Source organism: Lycium barbarum, chromosome 2 (assembly GCF_019175385.1).
Source record: "Lycium barbarum isolate Lr01 chromosome 2, ASM1917538v2, whole genome shotgun sequence".
NCBI classification, from domain to species: Eukaryota; Viridiplantae; Streptophyta; class Magnoliopsida; order Solanales; family Solanaceae; genus Lycium; species Lycium barbarum.
The window spans coordinates 145,484,653-145,502,837 of NC_083338.1; the positions used below are offsets into that span (position 1 = coordinate 145,484,653).

Below are 18,185 nucleotides of genomic sequence, written 5' to 3' on the forward strand. Positions count from 1 at the left end.
AAAATTTAACAGTATCTCAACAAGTCCTACAAGGTATGGAGGGAGAAAATGAATAGAAGAAATTAAGACAGTGATAGGACAGAGGTCGGTTGCTGGTAGAAGGTGGGAACAATAATAATAACGATAGATTGCAATATAGTTGTGATAATCATGGAAGATGCATTATTCACTTTCCTCTTTGTCATCACTTTCCAGAGCGTCATTAACAAAGAATCTAATGTTCTACTCAATTACTTAAGTAGTCTTTCTTGCAAGTTGCTTTCTTCCAATAGAATTACAAGGTAAAAATTTACCTGTATTGGATGTTTACACCAAATTAATAAATACAACACATGTAATTTTTTTTGATTATACATTTAGTACCGGTCCATCATTAACAAAGTATTCCTCGTGATGTTTGTTGCTAAAAATGATCGAAACATCCCGGAGAGCGAGCAGCAAACCTATGAAAGAAAATTATACTGTATCTACAAGGTCAAAATTAATTTTTATAGATGTTGAATCATCTTGACTTCTTCAGGTGCTTAATTACTTATTTATACTTTGAATACCATTAAAGGAATCTTGAATCCGCATTTGATCCTGGCATACCAAGTTAAATATATAATGTGGGGTTAATCTTCCAATATATGTAGTGTTACATTCCTAAACAGGCAAATGAAAAATTGGAGGCAAGGGGTTCCAAGTCAAACTCATGACCTAAATAATTACTGAACCGCCTTTGGTCACTAGATTAGAAAAAAATTCTTGTGTTAATACAATTTAACAATCAATGTATACCCATAAATTGACAATAAAAACTTTCATCTTTGCACAATGAAATTTTTCTGACGAAGGAAAATTAATTGACAATCCATGAGCCACTGGGCAAACGTATAATAAACACTACGATGAAACCGATGATTTTGCATAATATGTTACGTCTCCACGCTCTTTTGATATGGTGATGAGTTTCACATACTCTAATATCGGCATACTATCTCTGAATCCATCTAATGATCCAAACTGAACATATTTTATTTCCTATACACCTAAATTATGTTTGGTCTTAGCCAAGTAGTTTTCGGTGACACCTTTTATAATACAGTGCCCAATCCATCATCCTTTTTCGTTTCTCTTTATTTACCCACCGTTTAACATATGACAATATCTATTGTCCACTTACTTCCCCTCCAAGTTTTAACCTCACGGAATAAAGAGGAGGAATATTTAAAAGCTTGACTAGGCCACTGAAATGGTAATAATAAGCAAGTCAGAGGGAGAAGGTAACTTTTTTCTCCGGTTAAATAGGCTCAAAAAGCAAAAGAACTCAATTGATTCTCTGTAAAATTGGCAATCCAAAGAGGATATTTTTTTTGACTGTCTAATCACTTCATTCTCTCTGATGCCTGCTCCACTAATTAGTTAGTGAAATATAAAGGTGCACAGTTACTTTGCTGTCTTTCCACAGCGAAAGCCACCGATTTTTTACCTTTGAAAAATATCACTCACGAGAGAGTTGCCTGGATTAACACACTTTACATAATATAAAAAGTGTAACCACTAGCAATACATAAAATTAAATCGGTATGTTATAAGAATTCTAAGTGTCTGAAAACTGGAAGTTACTAACTAGTAGTTATATGGCAAACAAGTCAGGAAAGCATTTAAAACCAGGAAGCACTGATAAAAAGAATCAACAGGGGAATGAAACATACAAAGCTCCTAAGATAACCGTAAATAAAAATTAATGCACCTAAAAGAGTTATCCGTAAATAGGTACCTTTTATTTGTTATCCACAAGTCATAACAGAAACATAATATTCACTCGGATAAATCAAAGAACCACAACATCAATCTCAAACTAATAGGCACCAATATATGAATACTCTATATATTTTGTTCTATGACCAGCAAGTCATTTGTTTTTTTACTGCAAAGCGCAAACTAAGACTTGTCCAACACTAGAGGTTGTCTAAATCTAACTTATTCCTATCCAGACCTATAATGTAAAATTAAAAACAACTCAGCCTTAATCCCCACTAGCTGACTTCGACCATATGGATACTATGTCCCGTACTCTATTTTTAGCTGAGTCCACATTGGTTATCATAGTACCTTCTCTGGTTTCATTCTCCGAATTGTACCTTTTTTTGACTCATCCGATCTTGTACGGCCATACATCTATCTTAACTACACGCGCATATAGTATTGTCAGTTGTGACCGCCTATAGAATTTATCGTTCGCTTTGTTAGGCATCTTTCAACCGTCGTACTTTAATTATATATGAACCGTCTTCATTTATCATGCCACTCCTAAAGACTGAACCCTAAATATCTAGATTGTTTGCATTTGTATACCATAACCATCTCACTTCACATTTATTCTTTTGATGGATTGTAAACCTGCAATACAGATGTTGGTTTCTTCTACTTGTCCCAAAACTCTACTTTTGTTTCTCCATAGTTTCAACTTCTGAAAGCAATAGCAACTATGACTCTCTTGGAATCCAGCCCATAAACACTGGTTCCATAACCCAGTGATTATTCAAATGGATAGAAAAAATCAGCATCAGGAAACTCTACTGTTTAGTATTTTATCCTAGCCTGTTAACTCCCAGGTAAGCAAATGATTTTACGAACCATATGAAGTGGTTAAGTTGCTAAACTCAGTGGTCAATCTCTTGCTCATAGTGAATCTATACAGCAGTGCTTAGCTAATAAGCTACTCATAATTCAACAGGTGGAATCCTGCAATAAGATACTCATACCATCTGATTTCCTATTGTCCTCAAGACGTTGACTAGACCACTTCATCCGTCTGAACTAAGATAAACTGTGATGTAGTAATTCGCGTAACCTTCGACAACAACACACCTCCAAGACCACCTCTATGGAGTAGCATCAACAAAGCATGCAAAAACAACTACGCCTCAATCCCACACATATTCGGAAAACTTTTGGTCCAGTTCTCGATCTGTCAGTGCCGCCCATATCAGGTGGCATGCTAATCTTTTCTGTGTTAAAAGATGGAGAAGGTTGACGATTGTAACAGAAGAGAAGCAGGTAAACAATGTTCCGAGAAGTGCGGAAGCAATTAGACCAGTTTTTTCTCTTTTTTTACTATCTGGAATATCCCAAGGGCCAATGTCACAGCTCGAAACTTGATGGATAATGTGCCTTCCCCTCTACCCTTCTCCACTTAAATACTAAACTTTTGTCCATAACACACAGTTTCAACCCATTACGTGTGCCTACCCACACTTCAAGCCTTGTGCTGTCACCACTAGACCAAAGCCCTGTGGGCAGTTAGAGCAGTTATATTCCTCAGGATAGGCTGATAAACTTGACTTATATGAGACCAAAGTTTCAGTGGCATAGTCTTCTACATCCATTTACTATGCACAGTAACCTGCTATGCCAATGCCGAAATTTCACACACAAAGATTCAACATTACAATCAGTTTTATCTTCTTGACAGATTACTCTAAAACTTAGCGTCCTTTTTTAGAAAAATAAATTCTGAAACATGGTGTCACAGTTGATAGATAAGGTCATCCCCTTTAAGCAAGACTTAGCTGCCACAAGTGCCCTATCTCACTCTCTTAACCATAATACCTTAAGCTTCAACCCATCATTCTCATTAGTTACATATTGCAAAAGGAATGAAAAAAGATATATATAACAGCCAATCAACTAAACCTGTTGCAGAATCAAGTTGTGTCCTCGATTGTAATGAAATTCTAGTACAAAAATAAAGCACACCCCTTTAGTAGAGTCGAATCAGCCAACTCTATGCTTGATAAAAAGAAAGATTAAACTGAACTAATTTAAAACAGCTAGGTGAGCAAGCCTTGAACACAAGAAGTCACAGAGATCGATACAAGTAAGAAAGATGTCTGAAAAATGTCACTGATCTAATGAATAGGGTAAACAGCGCACACAGTATTGCAAAATAAAATGAATCTAAAGTGCAATGAGCATTGCAGTGTTGGGAAACACCCTGACCCTTGCTATGCAAACAGTGAAAACACAGTCTCGTATTGCATGCAGAAACATGGTTTCCTTTCATGCCTTTTCCAGCAGCCCTAGATTTCCTTTCAAGTGCAAACTAGTTTTGCTGAGGCACCAGAAACTTCTAAACAAGGACGGCTTTGATGAACTCTTGTGCTAAATTAAATGTTGTCCATGACCATACAGAAGGAAATAGGCTATCTGACCCTAAAATTCTCAAGCAATGCATAATCTTTGGCCTGTCTTCACTACTGGAAGTTGTTTGCTATATATCAGAATGGCAATGTAGTCAGCAACTAGACACGACAAAGCACACAATGTTGCTTATAGAGAGAATATGTCATTACAGAATGGTTACCAGCAAGCCAATATAGACATCAGTATATACTGGTTCTGAAGGAAATGTAACATCAGATGAGACAATAATTGCCATTGCCAATAATTTCTAAGAAAGTTTTCCAAAATATTTAGGTGGGGTAGAAGTGTATACAACAAGTCAGTTGACCAGGGCGTAGGACATAAAAGTTGGTGAAGTCATGTACATTAGATACACAATATCCAACTACATGTAAACTTCCATACCTATATACTTAGTGGACTGACACAAGGGACAAAGACTAAGCTTACTTTCACACTCTTTACACAGGCAGAGATGCTTACATGGTAACAATAGCATGGAAACTTCATTGGCTCTACAGACCCTACACGTCATCAACTCCTTCATTTCCTTGCTATCCCTGCAAAGCAGGTGGAGATCTTTGGCCCGTCCATTACAGCATGATGCCGTGTCATCTACCTCACTGTCACCACAACCTTCTTTACTATCTCTGCTCTGTGCATAAACATGTTGTAGATTTACCTTAAGCGTGTTAATCAAGTTTTCATTGTATTTGGCACGCTGTTGCCAAGCATTGGCTTCCAAAGCCAATTGTTCCATTCGCAATTCAAGTTCCATGTTTTTTTTGTTGATATCATCAACCTCTGCCTCTTTTTCTCGAAGTTTCTGAAGGACCTTCTCTTCAACATAGGTGATAGCCTGAATCTGATTAGCTTGAACCTTCTCCAAAATAGCTTGCCTCAAACGGTCACCCTTTTTGAAAAGAAAAAGGAACAACATAAGAGCATTAAACAGAACATATATAATGAAGTTAATCTTAATACTCATAATTATTATAAATGCCACTATGTCGACTACTGTATATGGACAGATTCCTGACGAAGAGAACTTAACTAGTCAGGATATCTAAACGGGAGTTTAAGATGCCATAATCCAAAACAAGAAGACTAGATATAAGGACTTCCATTTTTATAACCAATAATTTACAGATTCTTAACCTTACACGAGCATAACAAGCAAACTCGAATTTTTACTAATCATGAACCCAAACAAGTATACACACTTTGAATAAGAGCCCTGTATACATTTGGTAGGAAAAAATTTCAACTATGCATCTCAATTACCTATCAAACTATCTCAAGATAAATGAGAACATTAAATTGACACAGCTAAAATCCCTAACAAACGCAATTTACTGGCTTTTCTTCCCCTCGAAGAAGCGAATTCTCAAAAAGTTCCATGCCTGCAAGTTCAGAAATAGTATACATTTTCCCCTATAGAATCTATACTAATGGGTAAGTTAATCTGACTGGATAACAAGGCTGTATGTTCATTAATTCAGCAACATCCTTGTCCCACTCTTGTTTCAAAAATCCCTCGCAACTAGACTAGTTGACACTCTTTAACAGCTCTGCCCACTAATAATTGTCCACTTTGGGCCTAGGCCCACACGGCTTTAAACGCGTCACTACGGTCTAAGGCTTTGCTTCCTTATATACCCAGCATCTCTCCTGTGTTTTGTCGATGTGGGATTCGCCTAGGGTGTTGCATACACCCCCCTTAGGAACTCAACATACTCACTGAGATTTACCCCACCATTGTTAAGGCTGCACACAGTGTGGCTCCGATACCATATGTAACAGCCCTAGGTGAATCTCACATCGATTAAAAAAAAAAAAAAGGAGAGTGGGTTCTTACATACTGAAAACCAAAAGGAAACTGCTATTTCGGAAATGCATAAAATAAAAAGAATAAACAGAGACGATATAAGTGTCGTACGTACCATAGATATAGTAGCAACAGCAACCTCAATGTCACCATCTCTGAAGCAAATTATACTTCCAAAGCACGACAAATAAGAGATTATAATTTCTTTTACTGCCAAGCAGTACGGCAAGTTCCCATGGCGATAGTTATAAAGGTAGTATCACTTCACTTGGCATGAAAGCGATCTATCGACCTAACACTTCCCTATACGTTCATAATTATTCAATACAAAGTACTGATTCAACCAAGAAATCATGAGCCTCGAGATCATAAATTGGCTTCAATATTGTTGAAGTTAGGTGTTTTTCTCTCTCTATATATATGTATATTCCTATACTTTTTTTATTTTAGATATTCCTTGTTTTTTATTGGTCATCAAATAGGTGATGACCTTGACTTTATAATGGCCAGAGTGTTTAGCAACCCATCTTCAAATAATTCATTTTTTTCTCTCTCTTTCTCAACAGCTTTAAACCCTTTTTTGTTTTCTTAAGATCAAACGGTCAAAGGAGGTTTTTATGTTGTTTGAAAGGGGAGAAAGCAAGGTATTTTAAGAATTGGTAAGAGTGCGCACCTTATGTAAATGGATTCAGTGGAAACATCCACCAATCTGAAGTTGCGGAAAATAGAACCTTAAACAACAATCTGAAGTTGCGGAAAATAGCGTAGTTTATGATGAAAATGCCTCTAGGTTAGCTTGTTTTTTTGCTCGAATTTTAGTTGGATTAAAGATTTCTAGAAAAGCTCCCTAGTTGCTTGTAAATCACTTTTATTTGTATAATATACTGTCTTATTTTGGTGTTGCTAATTGTTATTTCTTGAAATATTTTTCACACTAAGTTCATAAGAAGAACACAAAATAATTACTAAATAAAAAAAGGAAAAAAAAAAACATTATGAAAAATTCATAGCACGAACATATTAAAACATTAAACAAAATGAAATTTCATATTAACAATTATCCATCCACCACAACACAACATAAAAACCCAACCCATCAACACTAACTTCACAAGTACCCAACCACCACCATTAACACTAACTTCACGTGTACCCATTATAAATTGCGCCATCGTCAAATTGACCAGTGTGCTGAAACAACTTCTGCCTGATAAAGCGAAGCTCTCTTCGTAGTTCATCATTTCTCCTGAGAGAATCCATGTCTCGTTTGAGATCATCAATTTCTTGAGCAAGTCGTTGATTTTCAGTAATAGCAATGTTATGATAAATAATAAGACAGGCGTGTTCATGTGATTAGCCATGAGCATGTGCAATACTGTGAGATGATGCCATTTTGTACATGATTCAAATTGATTTTCGGCTTGTAATGTGTTTTTTTTTTTCAGAAAGTGTTGTTTTGAAGCGTTGCACCGATTGGTGTGTAATTGGATGAATATAGTCATGTTCGGGTTTTTTAGTGTAATTGGATGAATAATCCCAAGCATCACCATTTTTTCTTTTCTTTTTCTTTTTCTTTTTCGTATTTTTTAGAGCTTTGCACCAACTAGTTTCGGTTTTTTTTTTCTTTTTCCTTTTTTTTTTTAGCTGCTTCAATTTTGGTAGATAGCTTTGTCCTAAAAATTCATACATGGAGCGTGTTTGGCCATTTATCAATCAAATTATGTAACGTGGGACAAATTAAAAATTTATGACTTAACTGTAATCAAAATAGAAATCTTTATAACACATTTTTTGGATGTTAAATTGTGTTTGCATATCATTAAACCTTTTCTTGTTCTCGAACTTCACAGAACATTTGATTAAAAAAAATTAGAGAACAAGAAAAGGTTTAATGATATGCAAACACAATTCCACATCCAAAAAATATATTATAAAGATTTTTATTTTGATTACAGCGAAAAAGAAAAAGAAAAGAAAAAATGGTAATGCTTGAGATTATTCATCCAATTACACTAAAAAAATTCGAAAAAATGACTATATTCATCCAATTACACTCCAATCGGTGCAACACTTCAAAATGGTGATGCTTGGGAATTGCTACCAACAAATATATAAAGCAACACTATTTCTAGGAAAAAAACACACATTACAATCCGAAAATCAATTTAAATCATCTACAAAATGGCCTCATCTCACAGTATTGCACATGCTCATGGCCAACCACATGAACATGCCCGTCTTATTACTTATCGTAACGCCGCTATTACTAGAAATCAACGACTTGCTCAAGAAATTGATGATCTCAAACGAGACATGAATTTTCTAAGGGGTCTTTACAATGCTCTCAGTAGAGAAATGATGAACTACGAAGAGAGTTTCACTTTGTCAGGCAGAAGTTGTTTCAGCACACTGGTCAATTTTACGATGGCGCAATTTATAATGGGTAAACGTAAAGAGCTGATGGTGGTGGTTGGGTGCTGGTGAAGTTAGTGTTGATGGCTTGGGTTTTTATCTTGTTTTGTGGTATTGTGTTGTGGTGGATGGGAATGGATAATTATTAATATGAAATTTCATTTTGTTTAATGTTTTAATCTGTTCTTGACATGAATTTTCCATAATGTTTTTTTTCTTTTTTTATTTAGTATTTAATCTGTGTTCTTGTTATGAATTTAGTATATTCTGAAAAAAAATATTTCAAGAAATAACAATTGACAACACCAAAATAAGACAAAATATTATTATACAAATAAAAGTGATTTCCAAGCAACTAGGGAGCTTTTCCCGAAATCTTTAATCCAACTAAAATTTCAGCCAAAAAACAAGCTAACCTAGAGGCATTTTCATCATGAACTACGCTAGTTTCCACAACCCCAGATGATTCACCAGATTATTGCCCAAATTATTGCCTAGATTGTTGTTTAAAGTTGTAGTTTGCTAACGCTTCCACAGCTTCTTCATAAGCTTCATACCATTGGTGGATGTTTCCACTGAATCCATTTACATAAGGTGCACACTTCAGCCAACTCTTAAAGATACCTTGCTTTCTCCACTTACAAACGACATAAAAACCTCCTTTGGCTATTTGATCTTAAGAAAAATAAGGGTTTAAAACTGTTGAGAACAAGGAGAGAAAGAAAAAAAATAAAGTATTTGAAGCTGGGTGCTGCTAAACCCTATGGACATTATAAAGTGAAGGTCATCACCTATTTTATGACCAATAAAAACACAAGGAATATCTTTAAAAAAAAAATTATAGGAATATACGTATATTTTGATCCCAATAAACTTGGACAAGTAGTGAAGAATAATTGGTATTTTTGTATGTATGATCATCAAGACAACACTTTGCTGGACATCACATCTGACCAGTTGCAGGCTTGCAGCGTATCACAAATGTTGATGAGAGGTTCGAGTATGATGGATTTGTATGCAAGGGAGGAGTCTTTATCCATATTTACAGGATTGGAAGGGAGGAGTCTTTATCCATATTTACAGGATTGGAATACCAGTGAGGGACCTAGTCCACTACATCCGGGACAAGAGGTGATGACTCCCCGGAAAAGATGTATGATAGCAAATGTGTGATGGATCTGTATTTGTTGAGTGGATTGCTGAGTCTTGTAGCAATAACTCCACTCCTCCCCATAATTAAAAAAACCTACCAGTTTGACACTAGCGGACTTTTCATCTCACCCCTTCTGGAAGATAGGAGATGTATGTCGTCATGCCTCATACCCAGAAAGTTTTTCTACTTGTGGATGTTAGAACTTTCGTGGATGTGGCTTGGCAAGACAGCTCGGTAGAGAAGCACCTAACGTCAACAGAAGCCAATTTTTTATCTCGGACTCATGATTTCTTTGTTGATCAGTAGTTGTCTTTGAATAATTATGATAATTATGAACGTATAGGGGTTGTATGAGGGTTGTCAAGCGTGTTGATTGAAAGGACAAAACCACAAGTGTTAGGTGGATAGATCTCCCAAATGAGGAGATCATGAGTTCATGCCACCTAAAGCGACACCACATCTATAACTATCACCATAGGAACTTGGTGTACCGCCTAGCGGCAAAAGAAGCTGAAATCTCTTACTTGCCATGCTTTAGAAGTATAATTGTCTTTAAAGATGGTGACATTGAGGTTAGATAGTCTGATGGGACTACATCTATGATACGTACAACACTTATATCACTTTTATTTTTCTAAATAAAAGTTCCCTTTTGGTTTTCAGTATGTAACAGCCTAACCCACTAATGATATTGTCCGCTCTCGACCTAGGCCCTCACGAGTCACGGCTTTAAAACGCGTCCCTAGGGTCTAAAGCTTGTTTTCTTATATACCTCACATCTCACATGTGTTTTGTTGATGTGGGATTCTCCTAGGGTGTTACATACACCCCCCTTACGGACTCAGCATCCTCACTGAGGTTTGCCCCATTATTGTTCAAGGTTGCATGCGGTGAGGCTCTACACCATATGTAACAGCCCAACCCACTACTAATATTGTCGCTTTGGGCCTAGGCCCGCACGGCTTCAAAACACGTCACTGGGGTCAAAGGCTTGCTTCCTTATATACCCAACATCTCACATGTGTTTTGTCGATGTGAAATTCGCCTAGGGCGTTGCACACTCAAGGTTTAAAAGGGAAATTTCAGTAAGGACTACAACAAATATGTATGCCAGTTGAACCTTTTTTAGACAAAAAGCAACACACTCTTCCGTTATACAAATCTCAAAGATGATAACACAAATCTCAAAGAAGGTACCTACCCACTTCCCTAAATTACTGCACTTTAATAGAAATGGTAAAATTTCCAAACCATAAAATGTAAGGTCAAGAAACAGACACGGTGTTTTTAAAAGTGAAGAGCCCAAAAGAGTGACAAGGTCCAGGGGATTTGAGGCGAAAAGTGAAGTGCACACTTTTTTGAATTGAAGCACACAAGTTACTGAACATTTAAAGATTTAGCACTGTAATAATATTATTACAGTGCTAAATCTTTATTACAGTGCTAAATCTTTAAAGGTGGTATCCGAGATCAATTAGCCAATCTAGATTTACGAATTATTATAGAGAATTCTCATCATCCTATCATAAAACCCCGAAGCTGTCAATAACCATTTAAGCATTCAATATACAATGACGCTCATATTGATAAATCCCTCAATGTTGAGATTCAAAGTAGCAACTGCTTCACGTTTGAATCACTATGGGTGTTATTATTTGAAGTTCACCTAATCACTGAGCGAAAACATACTTTTGATAATGAAAGCTAACTAAATTTGAGTAGCTACTAAATAATTGATTGATGGGATAAAAACCTGAACTTTGATGTATCTATCAATCTCAGCATCTTGTCTCTGCAACTCTCGCTCAATATCATCACCCACAAGCCCAAGAAATGCTGAGTCACCAGACGAAGCCAAACGTCCATTATCCAGAGACAAACCCAAGCCAGTGGACACCGACCGAGGCTGCAATAGATCAAGAGACGATATTTGAGAGTTGTTCTCCAGAAAATCTTGCTCTTTCGGCCTCTTTTTCTTTGGTTCCAACCCATAATTCCACTGCAAATCCAGCCCTCCATCATCAGCTGTACCTGGGGCTAACCCCACTACTTGAACTGCCCAAATAAGTGAGAAACAGGCAAAATAATTAAGATAAATAAATATTTTACTCCCTCTGTTTCAATTTGTTCGCCTTACTTTCCTTTTTAGTAAGAAAGATTCTTTCCTTTTCTTCGCAACTCTTTAACTTCAACTTCCTCACATGGCATGTTTAAACCCACAAGATTATTTTGGTACAATCTAGTGATTTAAAAGTCTTAATTACTTTCTTAAACTACGTGACAAGTCAAAACCAGACAACCATATTGAAACAGAGGGAGTATGAAAAATTAAAAAAAAACTAAAATTAGGAAGAGAAGAATTACAAGGAGGAATATAAGGAGGGTGTTGAGACTGTTCAGGAAGATTAGAGCCGTTGAAATAAGCAACTGGGGTTGAAATCTGACCATCCATATTGCTGTACATATCTCTAGAAAAATAAAAACATAAACATCATCAAAACACCCAAAAAAAAAAAGACATGAATTTTAACAAGAAAATTTAACTTGAAAATTCTAATATTTTTTTACCTGTAAGATTTGGACTGTTGTTGTTGTTGTTGTTGTATGTGTAGTTGGAGATGGTGATGAGGAAGAGCCATAGCTAGGTTTTTAGAGAGAGAAAGTAAAGGGGGGAAAAGAAGAAGAAAGAGAAAAAGTGGGTGGTGGTTTTTCAATATTCAATACTTTGAAATGTGAAGGTGGTTCGCGAAGAATAAAGATTCTCCTGCATTTGCTGTTTCGTCCCTGTAGTTTAAGGAATCGTCGAACTTGGTGAGTTTAGGTGGATCCGGGTTCTCGATTGGGCTAATTTTGATTAACTGGCCATGACAGATCCAAAAGGCCCGTAATGCTGAAAAATGAAATTGACGATCAAGTGCATTAGCAAAGCATTTAAAGTTTGCTACAGCGTAAAAGATTGGCCAAGACCAGTTACCAAGGATGAAAGAGAAACTAAAAGCGAAAAAAGGAAATTGATGTCAAAAACATGAGAAAAGGACCAAAATCATCCATAATGTTTGTGTTTGGATCAAAATCATACATATTCTTTCACATGGTGCACTAATAGTACATTATGTTTGCATAAGTGGTGCACTTTTAGTCACAATCCCAAATAAATTTAACGAAAAAGAACAAAAATGCCCCTAAACTTTTAGAAAAGGTATAAAAATACCTTTTATTCATCTATTTTGCTAAAACTACCCCTCAATTCACCTTTTTGGCTCATTTATTCCCCTTGACTAACGGACAACACTAATTTTTTTTTTTAAAAAAAAAAATAAATTGCACATGACATTTTATTACTGAAAAATTGATTTATTCTTTTAAAAAGAAATCTGAAACCTTGGAATTTTTTTAAATTTGGAAAACTTTTTTTTAACGAGTAAAACCTTGACTAACGGACAACACTAATTTTTTTTTCTTTTCAAAATGTGAAAAATTGGATTTTTATAAAAATCTGAAAAAATTAAATTTTTTATGGAAAAACTGTGTTTAAAAAAAAAAAACAGAAAACTATCTTTTTTTAAATCTAGAAGAAAATTATGGAGTATTAGTTTTGCACATTTTACTTAAAAAAACAATCAGTTTTTCAGATTTAAAAATTGAATTTTCTAAAAAAAAAAATGGGGTTTCCACCCGTTAATTTTTTTTTTCCAAACTTAAAAAAATTTCACATGTTTTAATGAAAATCCAATTCTGTTTTTTATATATATATATATATATATAAAAGGCTTACTACATTTGTTTTTTTAAAGAAATGGATGTTGAAAAATTATTTTTCCTTATTCTACAAATAACGATTTTTCAGATTTCTTTTTAAAAGAATAAATCAATTTTTCAGTAATAAAATGTCATGTGCAATTTAATTTTAAAAAAAAAAAATTAGTGTTGTCCGTTAATCAAGGGGAATAAATGAGCCAAAAAGTTGAATTGAGGGGTAGTTTTAGCAAAATAGATGAATAAAGGGTATTTTTATACCTTTTCTAAAAGTTCAGGGGCATTTTTTGTTCTTTTCCGTTAAATTTATTTGGGATTGTGACTAAAAGTGCACCACTTATGCAAACATAATGTACTATTAGTGCACCATGTGAAAGAATATGTATGATTTTGATTCAAACCCAAACATTATGGATGATTTTGGTCCTTTTCTCTCAAAAACATCGTCTTTGTAGTTCTGAAGGTCTTAAAGACATTTCTCCGTCTCCGGTGTGTTGAAAAACTTTATACACTCTACACAAGATCGTAAGTAAATTAATAGTATAAATTTTGAAGAATGCTAAGTACACTTACCTTGATCCATTGTAAGAACACTATAAAGTTTTGGTTATGTACAATTTTTCAGAAACATATACGGTCCGTGTGGGGAGATTGTTGGAAATTTCCAACACGATCTTGATAATAACAGAGCTGAAAAAAGTATGGGTAATTGCGAAAACAACAATTTGAAAGGATCTTCCGATGAAGTTAGTTCGCTTGGTTCTAAAATTTATTTTAGCAAACGAAAGTGTTGCGAATATCCTTTGTAATAGGTGGAGTTGATCAACACTTTTGTCTTTGATTTCAACTTTCGCACTAAGGGTTGAATTTGAATGTAATTCAAATTCAAAGCTTCGGGTCTGAAGTTCGCCTCTAATGAAGCGTAACTTCAAACTCCATGGTCTAGAATTTTTATTTTTATTTTGGAAACTCCAGAAAAACCCGCAGTCGCTACCCGTTGAGTGCGCACTGGGTAAACCCCCCACTGTGGAATAGCCTGCAAACCCCACAGGAGATGTAAACCGCACTAGGCAAGCCCCGTGCGACAGGCTCGACTGAGAAGGCATTAGGGGGGGTTCGAACCCGCGACCTCCCTTAGGGAAGCCTCCCCTCAAACCAACTCAGCCACACCCGAAGGTGCCATGGTCTAGAATTTTCCATGTTAAGTTTTAATGATATTTTTGGCCAAATACCATCCTCTTATTAATTACAAAGTAGCTAAGCTTTAAATACTTTATAAAAACTAATTGTTTTAAACGGTGCCATCACAAACGGATATCTGGCGTTAATCTTTTTCTACTCCCTCTGTTCACTTTTACATGTCCCTTATTCTAAAAATAGATTTTCATTTTTAATTGTCATTTTTTGCATATCAAGATAAGACAACTTTTTTTTTCCTGTTTTACCCATAGTATTAAATACTCACTTCAAATCATTTTTTCAAATCCAATAAAAATATGCACCAATTAATATGAGTAAATTGGTAAATTATGCGCTTCATTTATTATTTTCTTAAACAACGTAAAAAGTTTAAAGTGGACAAGTAAAAGTGAACGGAGGGAGTACTTCTTTGCACATACAGTAAAGACAGTGTACACACAATGGTTCAATCTCAAATTAACTCCAAGTACTTTTTAACTTCAAAATAGTCCAATCAAGAGCAGTTGAAATTTCAAGATATTAATGGGTAGTTCAAAACTTCACGATACTCTATTCTGAAGTTCATTTTTTCAATTCAAACTTCGGGACACGATATCGTGAAGTTTAGTTTTACCAATTAAGTTCAATTTTTCAGTTCAAACTTCAGTTATGTTATGCTTTTAGTTCAAAGTCACCACAAATTTAGGTGCGTAATAGCACCATAAGATATTTTTCGAGATAATTTGTGTAGATTGCCAACTGATCTCAGACAGACACGCTGCTTGGTTGAGAATGGAAGTCAACAGCTAGCCGAGGCTAAAGCACATGTCATTATCTATTGAAGCTAAATATAAGCCTTGATTAGGGGTCTTTTTCTATTTGTAGAATATAAATTGCAAATAGATGGAGTTATTAATTCTTAAATTGCTCATAACATGAGATGAACCTGACAATTCCCCCTGATTAAGAGGTCTTATTCGGAAACATTTATCAAGGAGCAGCAATAGCAGTAAGGAAGACATCATAAATGATTACTTAAGATAGAAGAAGAATACTCGTGACTCTGCTCCATCCGTTAACGACAAATTGAACTGGACCTCATTCTCCATGTGACCCTTCGAACATTTTAAAGCTAATGTGTAGACATAACAACTCCTACTAGCGTTTCGTTCTTATGATTTACGAGTTTAAAATTTTACAACAGGAATATATTAATTCAATAACTATTATCCTTTTCGTTTTACAAGTATGGCATTAGATATTAGTGATCTTGAACTTTTGACCCCGCTTGCTCTATGTGCAAACCTTCAAATGTTTAGCACATGAAGCAAGCGGAATTAAAAGTTCAAGATCACTCATATCCAAGGCAATTCTTATAAATCACCCATGTTGGAGAGAGTATTGGCCCAACTCCATCTTTTGCTGCATTGTATTGACTTCCAAATTATATCAAGAGTTCATAAGGTGAAATTAAGAATAAAAAGTCTGTTTCCTTCCCTTCACTCTGAGTCTGGACAATAAAGGAAATGAGTGATATATTTTCAGATATCTTATATAAATAAGAAAAATTGTAAAAATCCTAAAATAAGCTTGTAAAAGCTACCAAACCAATTGACCAATATTGTGCATTAGACAATGTTGATGAGAAATGTCTCTAGGTGACATTACGAAAATCCTTAAATGGGGCCTAATCAGCTTAATCCATCTAATTTCATTTAGTTACCTTTGACTTTGGGTAAATATCAGACTCATATATCACCAACGTATAAACTAATCGCCGACTAATTAGACCAGTTCCTTCTTTATTTTTCTTTTATCAGTATCACAGTTGTACTTCTTTATTGATCCTTCCTTGCAAGATCTTCTCGAAGAACAAGAGAATATATATACTAGATGGCCTATGCCCGTACTGCGCACAGGCCCAACAGTTATATATATATATATATACGATTAATATAACATTGTAGTTTGTGCTCCGTAATTTAAAGGTGTAAAATACTTATTATTTTTTATCAAATTTTGATTTAGATAATTCTAATTCAAATTATTAAATTAATTTTACATGTTTAAAACGAAACAAAGTAGAAATTGATTTTCTATTTAAACAAAGAAATACTATTTTTTAATTTTTGGTAAATATTCTCGGTTTAGCTCATTTTACTTGTCATGTTGTCTTTTGGATGATTTTTTAAGAAAACGTCGATTAGAATTAAAATTTGACTAATTTACCTTATTCATTATTTGATCTCCATTTGATTATTTTTTTTACGACATTAATCTCTTTTCACATTTATTAGAGTAAGAATAAAAATAAAAAAGTAATTAAATTCTATCTTATTTTAAAATATAAATATTTTAAGTATATTTATTTTAGTAAACATAACAAATAAATGATATGGCGGAATAACAAATACAATAGTTTAATATCTACATTAGATCTCAGGCTAATATAAAAAAAAATTATATGGTTTGACTACTTAACCTTTTGAAGAAAAGTAATTTCATTTGCTCCCACAAATGGATTGATATGCACGCGGCAATGAATCCATCATTATTGACTTAATGAGATACTTTAGAAATTACATGAATATTGTTTGATTTTTTAATATGGGGTGCACTTTTTTTTTTTACATTATTAATTTGCACTATTTTTATGCATATATATATATATATATATATATATATATATATATATATATATATATATATATATATATACATACTATGTTAAAACACGATTAATATAACATTGTAGTTTGTACTCTGTATCTAAAACTTTATTATATTAGTGTTTACTACGAATACAAAGTTTGCACTTTTTTTTTTTACATTATTTTTTTTAATATGGGGTTTACTTTTTTTTTTTTTATATTGCTTGATTTTGTTAATATGGGTGCACTTTTTTTTACCGTGAGTTTGGAGATGGTGGGTTCCACTTTTTTTTTTATATTGCTTGATGTTGTTTAGTATGGGGTCCACCCTTTATGGGGTGCACTTTTTTTTTTACATTATTAGTTCGCACTATTTTTATGCATATATTAGTACTATATAGAAGCATGGTTTGCACTATTTTTATGCATATTATATACATATATATATATATATACATACTATGTTCAAAATACGATTAATATAACATTGTAATTTGTGCTCCGTATCTAAAACTTTATTATATTAGTGTTTGCTACGAATACAAAATCTGCACTTTTTTTTTTACATTGTTTTTTTTTTAATATGGGATTAATTTATTTATTTTTATATTACTTGATTTTATCAATATGGGATACTATGTTCAAAACACGATTAATATAACATTGTAGTTTGTGTTCCGTATCTAAAACTTTATTATATTAGTGTCTGCTATGAATACAAAATCTGCACTTTTTTTTGACATTGTTTATTTTTTTAATATGGAATTCACTTTTTTTTTTATATTGCTTGATTTTGTTAATATGAGGTCCACTTTTTTTTTCGTGAGTTTGGAGAGGGTGGGGTCCACTTATTTTTTTCATGAGTTTGGGGAGGGTGGGGTCCAGCTTTTATTATATTAGTGTTTGCTACGAATACGCACGGTGTTTAATATGGGGCCCACAATTTTTTTTAACATTGTTTGTTTTTTTAACATTGTTTATTTTTTTAATATGCGATTCACTTTTTTTTTACTATTGCTTGATGTTGTTAATATGG

The 18,185-nt window shown here is 34.1% G+C and overlaps 1 protein-coding gene across 1 annotated transcript; it reads right to left on the bottom strand.

Annotated features, from left to right (window-relative positions):
- Positions 1-4,408: 4,408 nt before the first annotated feature.
- Positions 4,409-12,328, bottom strand: LOC132627847 (probable BOI-related E3 ubiquitin-protein ligase 2). The gene is made up of 4 exons (XM_060343438.1): positions 12,132-12,328; positions 11,928-12,031; positions 11,317-11,618; positions 4,409-5,083 (listed from the first exon to the last, which is right to left on the bottom strand). The coding sequence occupies exons 1-4, from the start codon at positions 12,200-12,202 to the stop codon at positions 4,556-4,558; spliced, it is 1,005 nt and encodes a 334-aa protein (XP_060199421.1). The 5' UTR covers positions 12,203-12,328; the 3' UTR covers positions 4,409-4,555.
- Positions 12,329-18,185: the final 5,857 nt, after the last annotated feature.

Coding starts and splice junctions, on each gene's coding strand:
- LOC132627847 (XM_060343438.1), bottom strand. CDS start 12,202: ATGGCTCTTCCTCATCACCATCTCCAACTACACATACAACAACAACAA. Junction 11,619..11,927: donor CCCTCCTTATATTCCTCCTT/GTAATTCTTCTC, acceptor TTATTTGGGCAG/TTCAAGTAGTGGGGTTAGCC. Junction 5,084..11,316: donor ATAGATACATCAAAGTTCAG/GTTTTTATCCCA, acceptor CTTTTCAAAAAG/GGTGACCGTTTGAGGCAAGC.